The sequence below is a fragment of the Gymnogyps californianus genome, chromosome 6, assembly GCF_018139145.2.
Source record: "Gymnogyps californianus isolate 813 chromosome 6, ASM1813914v2, whole genome shotgun sequence".
Taxonomy (NCBI): Eukaryota; Metazoa; Chordata; class Aves; order Accipitriformes; family Cathartidae; genus Gymnogyps; species Gymnogyps californianus.
In genome coordinates, this window is record NC_059476.1 from 10,344,093 (window position 1) to 10,365,395 (window position 21,303).

Consider the following 21,303-nt stretch of genomic DNA (forward strand, 5'->3'; position numbering starts at 1 on the left):
ACAGGACATCAGTGTTGCTTCAAAATGTACAGTTAATTGTGTTTTGTCATTGGAGACTGAAAGGAGAGCTCTTTTTGTTGGAGAAGATAACATATTGTGCTAACTCAATGGAAGTGAATTTAAAACATTATTAAGAGTTGTTGAGGAAAATAAGAAGAGATCTGTAATTTTGAAGGCAAAAGCCACTGACTCTAAAACATTTAAATGTTTTTGTTCGCCTTTGATCAGTGGAAAACCCTTCATTTGTGTCAGCAAACACACATGGTGATTAAAGGGCAGCATCAGGTTATAGGCATTATTTTGACTTCAGCAAAGATAGTGCAAATCTTGGTCTAAACTTGACGGTTGATTGCCTAAAATTTCCTTGATCAATGGGGAGATCAGCATCTTTCAGAAACAAGCCCATTTATTAATGGCGTTCAGATGAGCCTGTGGTAAAAAAAGTGCTCTGTAGTAACCATGAATTTACATTACAATCAGTTCTATTTCTTTAACCTGCTGGAGCATCAGGGATTAGCCACTGACAAGCAGGGGCTACTGAACATGCTGAACTAATGGTCTGGGTTGAAATGGCAAGTCCCATGTTCCTAGTGCATTATTAAAAAGTACACCACTATTTTTGTTTTTATATCTTCAAGGGGCATATTTGACTTCTGTAGATTGGTGGCAATGGGTATTTTGACAATCTTTTATTGTCAACATGTGCGTGTCGTTGATTATTATTTTTATGCAGCATCTGTGTACCAGACTAAACTAATCCGAATTATTATTTTCCTTTTCTTTTTTTCTGTTAGGTAAAGTATCATCAAAGATATGAAAAAGAGATCAAGGGAAAAGCCAGCCATACAGCTGGAACAGATGTTACTTTTGCAAGAGAAAATGTAGATCAGTATGGCCAGGTATGCAACATCCGAGAGATACTCATGCTGATGTTGATCATTACTGTGGCTGATTGCTCAAGACTTTAGAACCTACAGTGAGACCTATTTTCACTTTGCTTTCCTGTATGAGAAAGCAAGATCTCAAAGGAAAAGATGGTGTGCAACAGCACCATGCTCTGAATGTGTAATGTATTTGGCATTGGCACTTACAAGATGAGACTACAAGGTGCGTGCACTATCACTGGATGATCCTTATGGTAGGGTCATTCCAAAAGGTAAGCCTTATCTTGGCAAATTTTATCTATGTGCGTGTATACACTATACATTTCTATTGTGGTGTTGTTACATATCACACTGAAATGTGTTTATTTGTGGAAACTTTCGATTCCATGAGAAAGAAAATGTAAATTCAGTTAGGAGAAAAAGTGAAAGGGCTGTGAAATGGTGGAAAGTTAGTAGATAGTTAAGCATCTTTTCCCTGCCAGTGTTTTTAGAAATCTTAGAAGCTTTGCAGCTCTAAATATATGCGAGTGGCACTGAAGATCATACACGATCTCTTAGATTTCAGCTCTTCTACAAAAGTGGTATTGTAAGCTTTACGAGTTGTAGTTCTGTATTTGGTTCTGTGGAACCAAATAGGCTTTAGTTCTGTTTTGGTCTGTGGCATTTGTTTTGCTTTTGTTTCATTTTTAAGGGAATGCAATTATTTTTGTGGTCTCCCAAATTGCATCCAAAGTTCTATTCCAATTAAGTTAGGGAAATAGTACAGCTAAATAGAACTGAATACAGCTAAAGGGAATTTGAAAGGAATTGAATAATGGTTTTGTATAAACAAAACTATATGATTAGTCTTAGGTTTTTCATCCTAGCTCCTCATGTGACCCATATACTTTGGAGAAATGAAGGAACAGGGAAGACATTGTCCGAAGACATTTGGGATTTTATGTTTCTTCACTTCTTCCGTCCAAACCTACATCTTGTAATGTGTGAAAAGCAAACCATCCTTGAAGAATATGAGTTTAGAATATGTAGCAATGAAGCCTTCAATTAGTTTGTCTTTTGAACTACTACAAGTTTTAGTAAGAATAAACAAATAAAATTAATTTGAAAAAGCGCTAATTGCATTTTCAAGCATTAGAATGCTTCTATCTTTAGAATTAATTTAAATTTTTTTCTTTGAAAGTATCTTTGAAACTTCAGTCACAGACTTCAAATTTAATTCGAGTTTTAATCTTCATAGATTGGATTCTGATATTTTTATTGAAATAAAATAGAGCCACTGAAATTAATGGACCTTTCTGAGTGAAGCGTGACTTAACGTGAGTAAAGGGATTAGGTTTCTAACTGTTGAGATGATGAGGGTACATCATACAGATATATATATAACATGAGACAATTTAAGGAATCTTACTGTAAAATTTCTGTGTGCTGAACACCTGTTTTGGTCATGTTTAAAAATCTTAGAAGTGGCTAAAATTAATTATCTGGAACTTTGAAAATACTCTTTTGTAATATGAGCAATATTAGAAATGATATAAAAATGTATTTAAGAAAGAAGAAAAAGAAAATGGCAAGTTAGTCTGAAGAATTCAGACTCATGAATGGCATTTTAAGAAACTGACTCAGCTGATTAGTCAAGGATATTTTTTATTTTCTATGCCTGTTTATAGAATAATTTAGATGCAATAACTATAATTACATTGTATTGTTCACAAACTTATGATATGACCTATCTTACCATGTGACATTGATGGTGCACAAAATGACCTACAATGGACTGTTTTGCACTGAGAAGTCACAAGAGAGATACCTCAAATATTTATAGTCCTTTCTATCTGTGCTCTCCATGACATTCTTGACACGCCACACATTCTTTTTTCACTTAAACTGGCTCTTTACTACAAAGGATTTACAAAATATTACAAAGAAGACATGTGACACTATATCTTACTTGTTTGTATACTTACCATATTCTCCCCAGATCTTGCCATAGAAAGCTTTGGGATGGTCATTGTGTGCTACCATTTTAAAAAAAGCTCCAGTATTTTGTTATTAAATTATCAAAAGGCTTTTCAAATTGTCAAACATTTACACGTAAACTTATCTATAGATAGATTTAAGTGTATTAATTCCGCAACAATTGTTTTTTTAAATCAAGCAAATGGAATTTTGTGATGTTGTTCCCTAAGGAGTTTACCACTTCAATATCTAGATATTTCTGCTTCATTAATGAATGCCTCTTCAAAATATATCACTGCACTAGAGAAATATTATTTTTGGTCAGTTATGATGTGAGGAATGGCCATGGAGAGATCAAGAGACTTCTGTCACGTCACAGAGGAAGGCTGACCCTACGCTAAACTTGGAAAGTTTAAGCAAATCTCCTGGCTGCCCAAACCATTAAGTATTTTTATAGTTTTCCAGGTAAATATATATTGACAAAGAGAGGGGCTAGCAGATATCATCTCTGTAAGAACTGAGGTGAGATTAGAAGGATGTATATCATTGTATACTTGAATGCTATATTGCCCACAGCTAATTGCTACCTAAATTTCTCTTGCAATGCAACACAAGTAATTTTACAGGCACAGTTAATTTAAAGGGTGATTTTATTCTTACAGTTGGTCATTTTATTCTCTTTTTCATTAAAAATAATAAAACGAAGCAATGAACTTTCCTACTAACAAGGACTATGGGGCTTTGTGAAGTCACCCATGGCCCCACCTGCTCATGTATGATGAGTAAACAGTCTGAATTTTCTTCAGGATTATATGGATGAGTATGAAGAACGCAGAGGGAAAGGAAGCTTTCCTGCTATGATCACTCCAGCTTATCAAAATGCCAAGAAAGCAAATGAATTGGCAAGTGATGTAAGTATGAAACCTGAATCAATACAAATCATAAACAATTAAAAACAGCAGTTTGTCAGAGCAGTGCCTGGGAGGAGAATGCTAAAATTACACTTGAGAAGTAAACAACAATGACATTTTACTGCATTGCTGGGAACTGGATGGCTCAGGGGATTAATAATATCCATTAATAGAAGGGGACACAGCTCCAACTTGCATGAGGGAGGAGATGGATGTAGCAACTAATGGGGATCCCTACTGTTAGGTTAACCCTCCTGGCAAATCCGCACCTGTATTATTAATGAAACCTTCAACTGCCTTAATCATCCTGTGGACTACTGTGGTATTCCCAGTAGTGAATAAATGGAGGATGAATGAGCTGAACTGGTTTTGATATTTTGATGTATTGTGCCTCTAGTGCAAAGCAAGTCATATGGAGGAAAAGAAACCATAGAGTATGACACTGTCACTTCACAAGACTGAGCTTATTTCTAGGCTGGGGATTTTTAGTTTTGGGTGGTAAGCTAAAAAACCGACAAAAAAGGTGGTGATGTGCAATTCTTGCATGCAGCCCATTGATTAAAGAGCCTCAGTCCTATTTGAGGAGACCATTTCTAGTAGTGACAAAAAATGGGTCAGTCTGTAGGTCACTACCCTGTGGCTGCTGTAAAGGGTTCCTGCGAGTGACCACCGTTGTTGTGTGGACACCTGTCCCCCATGGGGCTGTCTGGCCTGATGGGCTCAGTCTGTTTTCTGGGGAGCTAACAGATGGTTGAGACTTCCAGCTTGTGCTAGCCTGGACTAGACACTAACAGTAAACTAGAGTGAAAGGATCAGTCATATTCTGTTACCTGAGTTTATGACTGACAGAATATAAAAAACCTGAAACCTTCTGTGACCAATCCCTATTTTGATGACAAACTCAGTGATCCTCTGTTTAAACATGAAATATTTAACCTTTCCAGATAAAGATGGCAGTTTCATAGGTTTTCAAAATGCTAATGGTCAGTAGTTTCCTTATTAATTTGTAATACCTGGAGTGAGGAGAAGGGTTGGTTCATGGCAGTAACATTTGCACGCTAGAGTACTTATCAATCTGCTTCATATCTTTAAAGCCCGAGAACCTGTGTACAGACTTGGAAAATAAAAAACTCAAACACTTTGCACTTCAGCACATTTAAAATAATTTGTTATTTTGTACATTATGAATCTGATTTTTGAAGCAGTAACGTAAGATGAAGAACATAAACATCTCCGGGTATGCAAGAAATATTGAAACATATTCCCAACAGGGTTTTTGCGACAAAGTTTGGCAAAAGGCCAATATAAGTATTATCTCTCTTCACCCATCTGAGCCCAATTTAAGTCAATAACTTGATGTCTAAATTAAATTAACAGATCCCTTATTTCAGTCTTGATTAGGCAGAGAAATATAATACCCTTACAAACATTATAAGTGCAAAAAGATACAACTTTTTTAAAAAGCTGGTTTCTACAAAAGGAAAAGTTCACAGAGCACTTGATGACTATCTGTAATTCTCTGACTAGAAGTCTAAAATTAAAGTACTGAGAATTAACTTCAGTAATAGAAGAGCACACAAGCTCCAACCAGTCACTAGCCAAGAATCTGCTAGTTATCTGTTCAAGCTATGAACAACAACCAGTGCTGTTCAATCTATGTAAAAAACAGATTAAAAAAAATGCTGTCTAGTGAAGTGGCTTGACAGGGGTTGTTAGGGCTGTGATTTTATATGTGGTTTATTTCAGGAAGTAACGACTTGCAGTGTTTCAACTTAGCAAGTTCTATTTGCTTATCAAAGCAAGAATAGGAAAAATCTTATCCCGACTCACAGAGCCAGTCTAAATAGCAATGGTGAAAAGGCAGACATCTATTTTATAATTTTCCCTACTTCTTTTCAGATAAAATACAAGAAAGATCTTTCCAAGATGAAAGGTGCAGCTCACTTTCACTCCCTAACAGCTGAAGACAACTTAGTCCTTAAACAAGCCCAAAGTGTTAACAAGCTTGTCAGTGAGGTAAGGGGTTGAATCGATCTGTTAACGGGTTTGAGAGCAGCTCATACAAACATTTGTGTCTGATGGGTAAGGACTACAAATATAAAAAGCTGTTGTTCTTATTGCCCCATATGTAACGAAAATGATCTGTATGTAGCATGGTAACTGGAGAGAAAGGTGCAAAAACAGATCTTGAGGTGCTGTTATCTGGCACTTCCAATGATCTATATGAAAATATGGGAAATTAACCCCAGAAGAGTAATTCTAATCTGGCCACATGAAGAATAGAAATCTAAAAAAAAACCCCTGAACTGTGCTCTTAATATGCTGTGAAGTTATAATCATAAATGCTTTAGGATGACTTGGATGTGTACCTTAGAGTGTTTCAAAGAAGGTTCTACTGATAATTAAAAAATAACACCATCAGAGCCAAAATTTGTACCATTCTGATAATGCAGGTTTCTGTTTTCTTCCATCATGTGAAAGACTGTGAGTTACTGATAATACATTCTTCTTCTGCTTGGCAAGGGAAGATTGCTAGGGAATTCTCAGTAGATTCTGAATTATTAATTTATTTATAGTGTCATATCAGCTATAAAGCTATTAATAAATGTGAGTTTCTAGAGCTTCCCCATGGCAGTTTAAAAACTTATACTCTTGAGATGACAAAGTATAAAACCTTCAATAATGAAAAACCCCTGGAAGTAGGACTGGAAGGGGCCTCCGGGGCCAATGATTCCTGGCTCCTGCTGTTTCGGCACGGTATCATATAATCCTCTTCTTCTAATTTCTAGCCTACATTTATTCCTGTCCACTTTATTACTATTGTGTTTTGTGCCAACATTGCTCTTTAGTTTAAAAAGTTCTTCTCTCTGCATGATTACCTTTCTGACATGTTTACAAACAGGTATCATTTTCTTCTCTCTGCCTTTGTTTTCCTAGACTAAGCAAGCCAAATTCTTCTCATCTCTCACAGTCTTTCACTGCAGCTCTTACAGGCTGAGTGCATGTTCCTTAAACAGGAATGACTGTAAGAGTACATAAGAAAGTTCTTGATGAGGTCTTGCTGGAACCTGGTACATAGCACGCGTGCTTCCCAGTGCCTGGTCAGAAGTCTCCTTTTGCTCCTGCCTTGGACTGCATTTGCCTTTTTCATGGCTGTATTACTTTGGCACCTTGCCATCTTTCTGTGGTCAGCCTACATATGAACAGTTTTCTCTTTCTTAGCCTTTCCAGGTGATGAGCTCTTATAGCTGAAATTTTTGTGACTTCTCCCTGCGTATATTAACCTTTACATTGCTGAATTTAGTCCCATTTCTATTACCCCTTTTAATATCACCCTCAACATTCCTACTTCAGAGCAAAGGTACTTAAAGAAAATAGTAAACCAGTTCTGTATTTAAACTTCCTCCAAAGATTTCTGCTGGTAAACTTCCCCCTGTTCAATCCTTCCTATTGAAAAACACCCATTGCTTCTTCTGCTTTCATTTGCTCCACACTCACCTTAAAATTCCTTCGTAGATCCTTGTTTTTGTTAATAATTTTCCTCATGGCACTGTCTCATACACTTTACTGAGGTCCAAATGGATGAAATTGTTTGCATTTCTTTTGCCTATAAAACGAGAACTGAGTACAGGAAAATCATCTTCATATTAATTTTCATCATACGCCGTCTGATGAAAGCCATGTATCAAAATCTCTGAACAGTGGGTCTGGCTAAAAAAAAGTGTGTGGAGGAACATGACAGAGCTGGTTAAGGTTTTACCATAATTTTCCCTTGTGCATTTTTATCACTAAGGTGGAGTATAAGAAGGATCTTGGAAACAACAGAGGCTACAGCATGAACTACTGTGATACTCCGCAATTCAGGAATGTGAGCAAGATCTCAAAATTCACCAGTGATGTAAGTTTTCAGTACCTCATGTGTGGCTTGCTTAACCTGGTAGCTGCTGGAATTGCAAGTCAACTGTGTGTGTGTTTCAGATAAGCGTGTGTTAGGAATTTGATTATAACTGATTTTAACCCATGTCTGTACAGCACCTATCCTAGCCTGTCCTGATGGATAACCGAGGCTCATTTTATATAGGATTATGAAAAGAACTATTATGATATATGGAAGAGAGGTTACTTACAAGGGCCTGCTAATCTAGACAAGTAGCTGTCAGTTGTTACTGTTATCTATTATAATTCATTGTGTATGTCCATTTCCTGACTGGAAAGTTAGGCAGAAGATACTTTACCAGAGTTAATGTCAGAGAGGAACATGTTTACTGGGTGAAAGTAATCAATATTAATAATTATACCGCCTGTATCTCATTATACTGAAGTATAATTTTGCTTTATACTGCTTACTACCATTCTCTGAAATCCAGGAGGAGTAAATCTTTTGCCATACGGATCAAATGGTAGAGTGGTTAATTTATCTTGTCGAGTTCTCTACTCTGGAATTGGTGAAAGCTGCACCGAAACAGTACAGTTTTGGTAGATGATTATCTGTTCATTTGTTAATGTACAAATAATGCTTCCCTGCAACTCCATTCTAATATTTATTTCTGATGAAATGATATGCAGCAATAGAATGCAGAGGTATCTCCTTTAGGTGGTATCCAGGTGATCTGAAGAATATTTAAATGACATCTTGTAAAACAGGAAACTCACAGAGGGTTTTAGTTTTTATTTTTTAAAATACCAAGGTTGTTGTGGACTCATGAGTTTCTGTAGTGGTGCAAACTAGTAGACCACAGCTGTAATAATTTGTCTCACTGCTGTAACATATGGAAACTCACAGAAAAACTAAATATATATTCTCAGAGTATTTTTGCTTTTTTTGTACAGCTTAAATACAAAGAAACCTACCAGAACCAGATGAAAGGTCATTATATAGGTATTGGCATGGACAAGCGAATGCTACATGCCATGAAAGTTGGCAGCTTGGCAAGCAATGTAAGTCTTTTTTAATCACACTTGTATGGTTGTTGCTTTCTTGTCTTTAAGTTTTTCCATAATTAAGTTGATAGAAAACTTTAGATCATATTGTACTGGGGGTCTGAAGGATAGATATGTGGAGAAGAGAGGAAATTCTGGAAACCCTTTTGTACTGATTTATGGCTCACTGTGTGGAAGAAGTCAGAATTCAGTGATCTGGCAACATACTGAGCTCCTTCAGTTTTCTTTGACGTCAGTAGGATGGTAAAGGTTGCTTGCTACCACCCTCAGGGTCAGACCTTTGCTGAAAAAACAGTCTTTAATGAAGATTTCTGGATTCCAATTTATTTACTGGGTTAGTGAAGAATGGTATTTCGTTACATACCATTCCTTCAAGTACATTATTTACAAATCTGTAAGAAGCTTGAGAACTAAGCAGAAAGATAAAAGAGATGTGTCATAGGTGGAAGTTAAGTTAATGCTCCCACTGTTGGCATTGGATTAATTGAGGAGCTGAAAAAGAATCAATTAGTAGCTAAACTATGCAAATAATTTCATTTTCTTTGTCACTCATGACACTGAACTTACTTTGTTTCCTGCATTTAATATTAATATTATTGTTTCTCCTTTCCTCTTGACTGATAATTATTCAAACAAATGACAGCTTAAAAAAAAAAGAATGATTTTTTTTTTTTGTTCTCCCTGTGTTTCAGATAGCCTATAAATCTGATTACAAACATGACGGTGTTGACTACAATTACCCAGCTACTCTCACTCCTTCATATCAGACAACAAGGAAGTTGGTCCCTTTGAAAGATGTAAATAATTTTATGGTTTTTTTCCCTATGACTTGCATGGCTCATCATCTCTCTGTAGGAGAGATTGTGATAGATTGTATGTGTCAAATGATGATTTAATCATGGGAGCAAACAGCTAGTGATAACAAAGTTAAAGCAAAAAAGTGCAGGGAGTCAAGAGGGCTCAGAGGAATAGAAAGTGCTGCCACCTCCTGTCATTGGCTTCAGTTCAGCACAGATTGTACAGTGATGTGAAATGAATGAGTTCTGCCCTATCCCTAGTCTGTGTTGCAAAACATCTCACCATCCCAGGCAGCTTCAACAGCAGCATCAAGCACTGAAAGGACAAGGAGACTTAAATAGGCTTCTCATCCTTTATGAATTCCCTGAAGATAGGTGTTCCCCTCTGAAGGACCGCATAACCTTCCTTATGCCTGCGGTCCATGCGAGAGAGGTGCCCTCTGTGCTTGGGGTTGAGTTACTGATGGAACAACGTGAAGAAATTTGTGTACTGCTGTGGTTATATGTGCTTTACAGATAAATGGAGGACGTCAGACTGTAGAGGGTACCATACTTTCACCTCTTACAAGCATTAAAGGCTTGATTGATCTCACCTACCATTGGGGACTTAACCTGTGCCTTAGTTAGGAGCAGAGTCACCAGGCATGACTTACAAAATCAACAGGAAGAGAGCAGCACCTCTGCAGGGCATTTCTGACTACCTAAGATGTATATAACCTGTCTTTCCATTGAAACTGCAAGGAACCAGAGGCAAGATGCCTTAGAGAGGCCGTTAACTTTATATGAGATTTATCTGGGCCTAAATACCTCTTCCAAGAAAAAGATGGTAGCATGAAGACGTAGAATTGAGAAGCCTGATGTTTTTGAGGAAGTACTTGATATACTTCAACTGTAAGATGCACTATTGCCTCTTCAGCAGTAATTTCAGCGTTGTCTTTGAAAAAGCTTAAGAAAGTGAAGTTCAGTGTTTGATTGCTTAGTGTGTGAGAGAGCTGTGTTCTTAAAGAGTTCAAAGTAAGCATGAATTCATGTCCAAAATCTACAAATTAGTTCTACCCACTCTAAACATTTCAGCACTACCTGTGGCTCTACAATTCATAGTCAGCATCTGAATTTGGAGCACATAAATCAATTGCCCACAGAGACTCCGTTGCATGAGTCATGATCATCATCTAGTAGTTTGAAACAGTCCCAGGACTCATCTGCTCACTGATAACCAACATGCTTACTTTGAACTCTTTAAGAATATAGCTGTCACACACACTAAGCAATCACAAGTAGCAATAAATACACAGTTTCAGTTAAAAAGAAATTATCCCTTTCTGTGGAATTAAAATTCTCTCTGTCTCTGTAAAGAAGCAAATGGACTGTTTTAAGTACCTTGATCACTTTGGATCTGTGAGATAATTCAGGCCTTTTTTCCTAGTTTTTGTCATTATGGCAGAAAGAACAAGTTTATGTGAGGATACCTGAGATAAGAAGGTTTGCATTAAAATAGTTTCAGTAACTCAAAGTCTCTAGAAATATACTCCACTTTACTGGAAAAAAGTGTTCTTAAGAAACTAGTTTTAAGCAATATGATTTGCAATGTTTGCAAAGTGGTGATTAACTACAGTGAACATTAATTAAGGCTTACAGGGAATAATAATTGTGTCCTGCAGTGTAGCACTGAGTCCTTTGGCAGCAACAGGTTTGAAAGAAAGCTTCTCTATGAGTTTTTTATCTTGCATAATTTTGGGATTTAATATATTTGTTTTATAGCTTATTATTGCTGCTACCATGTTAATGTGTTAGGAATTCAGTGGGCTCCGATCCTACCAATGGCTGACATTAAAATGACTTTTTTTGTATCATAAATATATGTTTTTCTTCTCTCATCATCCGCACAAAACTCTTATCACACTGGGAAATTCTGTGATTAATTATTACATTAAAACTCAGTAAAGACAAAGTGTAAGAGAGTTCATTTGCTCTGAGCAGCATTACACTGGACAGACCTCTTAATAGACAGTTACAATGTTCTTTTATAAAGACAGTCTGATAAAGATAAAAATAGTCTGAGTGATGGTTAAAAATATCAGTTTTATAAGAATGCTTTGGGGGACCGGCTGAAACTGCATCTTTTTAAGAATTTGTGGTTTTGAGAGGGAGGGGTTACAAGTGAAGTTCATTTTTAAAGTGGAATAAAAACTGTGAGCTCAGACTAGGAAATTTTCAGAGCATTAACTCAGACCTTATCCAAGAGATCCTGGCATTTTTCCTCACCTCAATTTATTATGGTTTAACTAATGATTTATCCAGAGTATTAACTAACAAAACTTTGTCTACTCAATCTCTCATTTTCCAGTCTGAACATTTCTTCCTTTATTAAATCTTTTTTTAATTTTATCTTAAATTAGGTAAACTACAGGCAAAGCATAGACAAGGTGAAGTACAGCTCTGTTGCCAGCACTCCACAAATTGCTCAAGCCAAAATAAATGCACAGCAGCTCAGTGATGTAAGTTCTGCCATCATTAGCCACCATTGTTTATTAGAATTATGAGATAATTTTATTTCATAGCATTTGTAGCACTTAAGTTTTTTTATTCTTGATAGTTCATCAGCAGATTTACAACCAAAACAAGAATACAAATTGAATGAATCACTTCCAAAAATGTGGCAAGCATACCAGTAGATCTAATATTTTCCTCCATTTTTAAGATTTGTATTAGTGTGCTTTGTTAGGGATTTATCCTCTGTGTATTTATTAATGCATGGTTTTTAATAATATGTTTTCTACTTACAGATTATCAGTAACTATTCTATTTATAGCATAATTATTCTACTTCCTAGTATGTAGGTAAAAGTTATAATTGCCTTATTGCCCTCATATTTATGTCAGCCATACCTATGAGTGTATCTATAACATATGGCACTAATAGCCTGAAATTCAACAGCAGGCAATCAGTGTAACCGTCATATTTTTAGTGAGTTAAAAATAACTGAGTTTGTTGTTGACTTTTTCAATATATGGCAGTTGAACTACCGAGCCCAGTACGAGAAGACAAAAACAAATTACACTCTACCTCAGGACGTACCTCAGTTAGTCAAGGCAAAAGCCAATGCTGAGTTATACAGTGAGGTAAGCCAAGCGATGTGGAAATACTGGTACTCATGATGCTGTTAATAGACAGAAAAGAATGTAAAGATGATGACACTGTTTCTGGAAGCATTTGGCGTTTATCATCGGTCTTTACGAAATAGCATGAAATATAGTAACCAGAATATATAGGGATACAATCTCAAGTACAGTGAAACCGCTAGACATTTTTTTCAAGACCTTTTCAGATGATTTGAATTTGTTCAGTAAATGAGTGTTCACTTCACAAAATTAACTGCTTCTGAGGTGGTATTTGTATGAAGAACCAACATTTGCACAGTTCTAATAACTCAAAGCCCACTGAAGTCAATGGAAAGAAACACAGTGACTTCAGAGAACTTGGATCAAGCCCACTGTTGCTCCCATTCATAATTCATGACACCATGTAGTGATTTACTTAGAGACCTGGGTGTTAAAATCAAGCACTTGCAGGAAAAGTTTAACTTCTATTTAATTTTTAAAGTATTTTTCAGGCCTCCATTGTTATAGATAGTTTTGGAGGGAGAAAAGCCCAACAAGACAAATAAATGCAAAATCAGAAAAAAACTCCAGACTTATTACTGGTGTGACTGTTATTTTTGAACCAGTTTCATAATGTTTCATGGTTGTGAGTTGGCATTACTGCAAGTTTTTCCTGGCATATTCATACCTTGTGTTCTTCCCCTAAGTTTTATTTGAGTTGCATTGGTGGAGTGTTGTGGAGCAACACTCTTTGTGGCTATAATGCGTTGGGATGCATGCTCATTGTTAGATACTAGTAAAGTATAGCCATACGAAAAGCCAAATCCAGAAAGCAGGACTTTCTGAATACTTCATTAGGTGCATGCATAGTATGCATGAAGGCATACTTGATCCTGCTCTAATGGAATTCCAAGTGGAACCTTGAAAAAGAGCTTAAACTAGTACTTTACCTTCCATTAACTTTCAGAAGTTAAGCATGTGATTCTCATGCATTTCATCTACGTTTGTGATATAGTGTGGCTCATGAGTGTGCTTTTGAAGCAAATCTGATATAAGGGTTGCTTCACTGAGCTTTGCTGCACGTTGTGGGATGGTCTCAGAGCACATGAGCTGGATTCCTTTTGAATGCAGCCAAACTGAAAGATGCTTTCCAGCAGCTCACGTAAAGAACTGCAGCTACAAATAGGCGTTCAGTGCATGGGACCTGACTAGCTCTAGTTTGGTGGGTGAGGGAAGAAAAAGCCTGAAATGGGTAGTGTGATGTCTGATTCTGAGCACCAGCTGTTCTGCCTGTAGATCAGCTCCTATTGATCTACACTATTTGCGTATGTAGACATAACCACAGGCACTTTTGAAAAACATTCCCTCCCCCATGCCTGTTTAAAAATGAGAGCTATTGGTGCATGTTCTGGGGTTTAAAGTGCCTGTAAAATCCAAGAATAAAATTCTTGACTCAATCCTGGCCAATTAATTAGCTCAAAATTATAATGAACTGTGACTTAAGAAGGTTCCAGTTTGTGGACGAAGCATATTTATACTTCTGTTTTGCTCTCAGTCATTTTCATGTTCGTTTGAAGATCTTGTGTGTTTGTGTGTTAGTGACATGTTGCTGTCTTTCCTTTCTCAGATTAAGTACAAAGAAGGCTGGGAGAAGAGTAAGGGCCGGGGCTTTGAAATGAAACTTGATTCTCTGCCTTTACTTGCTGCCAAAGCTTCAAGGGATCTTGCCAGTGATGTATGTTATATTTAATTACTTGGGAATTATTCTTTATATAAGTTGCTATAGCACAGGGAAATAAAGCTTAGCTCAATTCATCTGGATTTTTAAGTCCTGTGTTTGGCTGTCCATCTTTCTCAATGGCTGATGAACAGTTGGAAACTTTCTCAGACTCTGCTATGAAATTTCTCTCTCTGAAAATTATTTTTTTAAACACAAGTGTACAGAAGGAAGCAGAATTTGCAAAATAACCCCATAGTAAAATTCAATGTTTTGAATTGTTTACAGCCTCAGAAATACTGTTATCATCCACTGCAAAGGGAATGCGTATTTCTTTAGTCTGCTTCTTTAACATAAACACATGTATATAAAAAAATTTCCCAGCCAACTCTTTTTAAACAACTTATCTCATGATTCTTAACCTGTGAAGAGGCAGAAAAGGAAGAAATTTTTCCTGCAGCGGAAAAGCGTTCTGCGATGATGGTGATTCCGAAATCCCACCTCATTAAGAAAATCAAATCTTGAATCCCTTGCTTGGTTTTTACATGATTGAATTCTTATCTTTTGCTTTAAGAACCAGATAATTTAGCTAATCAGAAGACTTTAAGTTTATAAGCATATCCACCTCAGAGGAGTGAGCCTTAAAGAATGAGATTAAAGACAACATAAATGTGACCAACCTTGCACCTCTGAGAAAATCTGGGAAATCTGAAGTGACAAACTGAGAATCAGACTAAGCTCTTGTAAATTTTGACCATCCAAATTGCCAGTGAAAAACATATTGCTTATCTCTTGGGTAATTGGAAATGTTCTTTGACTTAAACTATTTTTTTCACAGATTAAATATAAAGAAGAATATGAAAAAACAAAAGGAAAAGCAATTGGAACCAAAGATTCAAGACTTTTGCACTCTCTGCAGGTGGCCAAGATGAGTAGTGAGGTAAATTATTTATTTCTCTTACTCAAAAGGTGTTTTTCATAATTATGAATCTTTCAGCAACAGTATGTGATCTACCACTGTTACTGCTTTTACTATAAGAAATTCTTGGAAGCATTTAGCAAAAATTGATTTCCTTCCTCCGTCTGTTAATCTGCAATGATTGCACAGAATTTTGTTCTCATAGGGAATTTTCAGTTGATGGTGTCCTTATTTTGGGGCAGGAAAATAAGATCCTATTAAAACCCCAGTATAAACACTTCTACATAAAACTTTCAAGCAGATAAAAGTATGTTGAAAAGTAAGATGTACTGTAATAGAGAAGATGTCTCTAGAGTCTGCAAAATTCATCCTGCCATCTGTTTTGTGGATCCCTCATAGGAGCTGATTTCTACATGTGGTTTTTGCCATCTGCATAAAGACCCAAAGAAGAGTGGAGATTTAAGATAGCTTTGGCTTTGCAATACACCAATACAGACAACTTATTTCATTCCTTCTATTTCTAGATTGCCTACAAAAAAGATTTTGAGGAGAGTAAGACCCATTTCCATCTGCCTATGGATATGATAAACCTGAAACATGCTAAGAAGGCCCAGGCACTTGCTAGTGACTTAGATTATAGGAAGAGACTCCATGAATATACAGTGGTTCCAGAAGATATGAAGACCAAATGGGCAAAGAAGGCCTATGGTCTCCAGAGTGATGTAAGATGATGTATACTCAGCTTAACTGTTACAAGCAGTATGAGCGTATATAGACTTTTTCAGTTTGACATTAATCCTCATTTCATATGGACGCTCTTTGATTTGCACTATGACTTTTTAAAATGTCTTTGGAATGTCTTTAAAACTGGAAAGGGTGCACATGTTCACATGCAAACATTGTACCTGTGTTCCCCATGTCAATAAATGTCATTTTCCTCTACAGCTTCGATATAGGGCAGATCTGACGTGGATGAAAGGAGCTGGGTGTATCACAGAAGGAAGTCTTAATATACAACAAGCCAAAAAGGCAGGAGATTTGGTCAGTGAGGTAAGCAAAGTGCTCAGCCTTCTGTCTGTTGTTTATTCAAAGGTTTATGCACACTTATTCCATTACATTATGTGGAATAGGTAAGGAATTCCTAATACGGAAAATCTGAGAAATGGAAGAACTGATGGACATTGTTTAGTTATTCTACAGTTTAGGAGATCCTGAGTTACAGTTTAAAAATATGTTTTCCCATTATATGATTATTGTGTCAAGTTTGTGAGGCAGAAGTCCCCATAACTGTACTTCCACCTCTTTTCATTCACCTGCCCATTTTGCAGACCGGCATTGAAAGGAATTAGAATTTCCTATGGTACATGATGTATGAAGTGCATAGAGTTTTAAGGAACAGTGTTGAAAAATTAGATATTTGTTAGCCATGTTTGGAAATTTCCTTGCTCTTTGGCAAATAAGGGCTGTGACTTTACTGGCAGCTTCAGCTTGTGCTGCTTTTCATTGCTTTCGCTTGATTTATTCATGGTTTCGCACTGCCATTAACCTTATAGAAGTACGCTTCCTCAGCTGCTTAGCTATGGTTGAATTGTCTCACTAGTGCTAGGAAAACTAGAGGACAGATAGAGGAATAAATTAAGGGAAGTTTGACAAGAAGGATAAAATCCCACTTAGTGCTGGAGGAAGGAACAGAAGCCAGTTAGTTACTGGAGATCACACTCTCTGATACCTTGGGTCTCTGACATCCTCTCACTACTGCAAGGGGAAAAAATACATCTTAGAAACAAAAGAAGAGCAGCTACTCTCACATCTGGCATCTTGCTAGGGACAGACTGACATCTGCTGCTGTGGTGTGCTGTAGTAATAATCACTTCCACAAATATTTAATCCATAATGATCTGCCTTTTCATTCCAGTGCTGTGTAAGGCCAAGAGATGGCTGACAGTCACTTAAACTGGAGACTGGTGGATATTATTTTAGAGATCTCTACTGCCATACAGAACCTGGCATTTTGTCATTTCTTTGCAGAATGTCACTACATTGTTTTCCATGCAATGTGACAAAACACGATGTTTTTAATCTACCTCCCTCCCTTCCAGGTTCCTAAAATAAAGTGATGAGCACCTCTTCGAGGTGTTGCATGCTTTTTCAACTTCTATTTTGTGTTCCCCTAGCAGAGACACAGCGTAAACTGATCTGTTCACCCATTGGTTCAAACAGAAGGATTTCTCTCCTGAAATGCCAGATAATGAAAAAATGCATTTACACCCTTCCAGGGTGGAATGCCCCACTTCATGGTTGAACTGTTAAAATAAGAATTTGACTAAAGTATACAAGAAGTGTTTGCTTGGTCTCCCCTATCATACTGTGGTCTTGAAATAGGGTGCTGCATTTCCTTGTACTGACTCAAAGACAGAAAGAGATGCTTAGCTTGCTCTCAAATGAGTGATGCAAAAGGCTGAGGCAGAGACATTGATTGAAAACAGGCCTGATCCAAAGCCTGATGAAGTCAATGGAAGGTTTCCATTCACTTTAGTGTGTTTCAGATGTAAAACAAAAAGATGGAATAAAAGTAAGGGCAGTCTTATTTACCAAACTAGAAACATTAGTCTCTATGCAAATTTGTCCATTCGAATAGATTTTATGTAAGTACTGGTACCAGAGGATGAAAGAAGCGTGATGTTTTTTCCCACATCGAAGACTTGAGCCTTGTAGAGGCCTCATAGCTGTTGCTCCCAGGAAGGCTTGACTGCAGTGTCTACGCTGAGCTCTGCTTTGAAAAGAACTGGGAGATGGTGGGGAAGATTTTGAGTTTAAGTTAATTCCAGGACACTGAAATTGCCTGTTCTAATTTAAATGATAATTTAGAACTATCTTAATAATTTAAAAATATCTCAGTAACTTGTTCAGTGATTTGAACAACACGTGCATATGCTTGAGAAGTCTCTTGTAAGAAAATGAGATAGTAATATTTACTGTGTAGCTTATGAGCTCTCTTGGGTCCTGACTTAAGTCATACCCAGTTTGTGAAAGACACTCATTGGTTGGTGTGCAACCTAGATCTTGTAAGATATGTAGCTAATACCTCTGGCACCAAAGAGTATCCATGCTTGCAGTGTCAGCAACAATGCATTTGGCATACGCTTGCACTACCCTCCTCGCCTTGAAAATACTGGCACTGGCTAGTATTTGGAAGCTTATTTTGTTGATACCTGTGCTAAAACTGTCTTGGGAATTTACAGGGGACTTTTGGCTCTATCAGTCATGTACTGTTTGAAAGCACTACATTTTGGGGGGAAGGTAAATATTGTAGAAACTTATGTGTAACCTGCTTTAATTTGATGTAGAAAAAGTACAGACAGAAGGCTGATGCTCTAAAGTTCACCAGTGTGGCTGACAGTTCTCAGATCAAACATGCCAAGAAAAGCCAGGAACTGCAAAGTGATGTGAGTCCTTGACTGAATTTGTCTCTTTGCAAGTAGCTTGTTCATAATGTGGTCATTCCTGGGATATGTACACTGGGGTGGTGGTGGAAGAAAACCCAGTCATGAAACCTTTCAATACATGAAATTTCTTGAGATTTGTTTCTAAGGGTTTTTATTTGTTTATTTGATGAATTGTCTCATTGAATTCTCTGAACTAGAACAACAACAAAAATCAAACCCCAATGGGAATGGAAATAGACAAGTGAGGCTTCTCATAAATGATGTCAAAGGCCAGAGAGAGAGAGGGGAGGATGCCTCTACAAGACAGTCTTGGTGACAGACTTGTGGGTGGTGCAGGCTGGATTCAAGTAAGGCTGAAATGCATTCATCAGAGGATACCTGAGTATTGCTGAGACATTAATGTCATCTGCACGAAAACTGGTTATCCATAAGGTAGTAAAAGTGAGGAAGGAAGCTGGAGGGAAAACACAGTATTCCCAGCTGATCCTCAGGCAGTGCTTCAAAGCAAGGTAGACATTAGCACAGGGACTGATATACATCCATCCCAGGTTCTGTGTTTCTCTCCACTGAGGGCCCTGTCAGACTACTTAAAGCTGTGTCAGCCTTGTTAGACCACACGTTCTTCAGCTGTTGCTGTTAAAGTACTTTAACTTTACTTACTTTACTAAAGTACTATAGTTTTTGATTCTATGATTCTGTGATTTAGTAAAATGCTAAAATAGGCATATTTTCCCAAACTGTGTGCCTTCAGAATGCTCCCTATTCTTCCTTGGGGCTGGGCCACCCTGGCAGATAGAATAGAATAGAATAGAATAGAATAGAATAGAATAGACTATTTCAGTTGGAAGGAACCTACAACGGTCATCTAGTCTAACTGCCTGACCACTTCAGGGCTGAGATGGTACTTCAGAACTCCTTGGCAGGACTTAGCTGACAGCAACTCACTTTTAATTTTCCAAAAGAAGGGCAAGCTGTTGTTAAAATTGCCGACCAACTAATTTTGGAACAGTAGTGACTTGCCAAGCTTTTTCTTAATTACTTTTAATATGTTGTGCCTTGAAATGAACATACTGTCAGCTTCTCAGTCATTATGTGAATGAAGCATTATTGCTTCTTGATTGGTCTTTTTCAGGCAGCTACCGTGTTTCCTTTTTTTGCTCCTCTGCATCAATAAAAACCTGGCACTTACTTGGATAAGTGTTGTGTGTCTCAAAGATGACAGCAGATTGAATCAGAGGAGAACGCTGGTCTCCTGACTCTGGTTATTTATCTCCTATGTACCGGACAATACTGCCTTTCTGTATATGTGTTGAAGTCAGAATAGTAACCATGGATTTAGAGCTTTATAGTAGGGACATTTTTTTTTTCTTTTTCTGTAACATGTAAGAAAAGTAACACTTTGTGAAATGGAACATCTTTTCATAGCTTTTCAACAGCTCCTCCAACAGCTTTATGGGCTTCTGAAACAGAGCAGTTCATTTCTCTGTTGACGTTGCCCTGGGATATAATATGGAGATGTTTGCTACTTGGATCATAAAAGGTCCTTGATATTTTCATTTAAAGTTGGAACGGTAGTCCTCACTGGAGTATTATGTCAGCAATTACATTTAGGTCACAAATTTTCTCTGCAGATTCAATGGCTTAGTGTTCTTCATTTCATGCCTAAAATTCACTGTTTCTGTGTCCTATTAAACACTTTCATGCCACCTAAGAAGTAGCTGCAGTTTAATATTGGATGAAATATATTCTTGCATACATTTTGTACAGAGTATGAATTACTATCAGCTTTATAGCCAGTTAAGTAGCTAACTTCAGGAAAGAGAATTGAAGTATCCTGATATGTATGTTGTTTCACTGCTTCCCTGAAACTTAACTGTGAGTAATTTGGTCAACCTGACTCTGTGGATCAGCTTTTAAATTCGTATTTGGCAAAAAAAGTCATGATGCTAAAGACTAACTCACCAAATAAATTAACCCTAACAAATCCTTGAATATTTGGGGTGTTTTAATCAGTATTCCTTCAACATTAAACACGGACTACTGCTTGTTAACCATGCTTTGTTTTCTGTGGACAGGTTGCCTACAGGTCAGGAAAAGAGCAGTTTCTTCATCAGTACACCATCAGCAAAGACGATCCTGCCTTCATACTGGCCAAAGCAAATGCTGCCAATATCAGTGAGGTACTGTGTAAGACAGCAGTTTGGATTCCCTCACTCCTGTGAATAGTTACAGCTGCTGTTGAAATGTTTGTTCTGTAGGTAAAAGTTAGGTTCTTTCTCTGAGAAGGTCCAAATGTTTTAGATGTAAAAAACTTTATATCTAAATGTAATTACTTGCTCTTAGTTAAATACTAGTCACATCTGCTGTTCTGAAGACTTGTCACTTCTAGAGTTTGAAGCTGTGTATTTTCCACATGCTTCCAGATGAGTGGCACATTGACAGTTTCACTGGAGCCAGTGAGATAATGGGGTTACAGTATCCACAGTATCTACAGTTACAGTATGTAAGTGAAGACATCAGGATCTGATCCTTAGACATATGGTTGCTGGGCATGGAGTACGCTGGTCTGATGTTACTTGAGAGCTTTCACTGTGACTATAGAACAAATAGAATATATTGATAGTAATAAAG

General features: G+C 37.2%; 1 protein-coding gene across 1 annotated transcript in view; it reads left to right on the forward strand.

The window, feature by feature from the left end:
• Positions 1-21,303, forward strand: part of NRAP (nebulin related anchoring protein) — a 52,846-nt gene that overhangs the window by 7,780 nt on the left and 23,763 nt on the right. The window contains exons 9-22 of the mRNA XM_050898855.1: positions 795-899; positions 3,647-3,751; positions 5,651-5,767; positions 7,545-7,649; positions 8,582-8,689; positions 9,385-9,489; positions 11,889-11,987; positions 12,507-12,611; positions 14,218-14,325; positions 15,146-15,247; positions 15,751-15,948; positions 16,172-16,276; positions 18,574-18,672; positions 20,748-20,852. Coding sequence (XP_050754812.1) covers positions 795-899; positions 3,647-3,751; positions 5,651-5,767; positions 7,545-7,649; positions 8,582-8,689; positions 9,385-9,489; positions 11,889-11,987; positions 12,507-12,611; positions 14,218-14,325; positions 15,146-15,247; positions 15,751-15,948; positions 16,172-16,276; positions 18,574-18,672; positions 20,748-20,852 — 1,566 coding nt within the window. The remainder of the gene's footprint in view (positions 1-794; positions 900-3,646; positions 3,752-5,650; positions 5,768-7,544; positions 7,650-8,581; positions 8,690-9,384; positions 9,490-11,888; positions 11,988-12,506; positions 12,612-14,217; positions 14,326-15,145; positions 15,248-15,750; positions 15,949-16,171; positions 16,277-18,573; positions 18,673-20,747; positions 20,853-21,303) is intronic.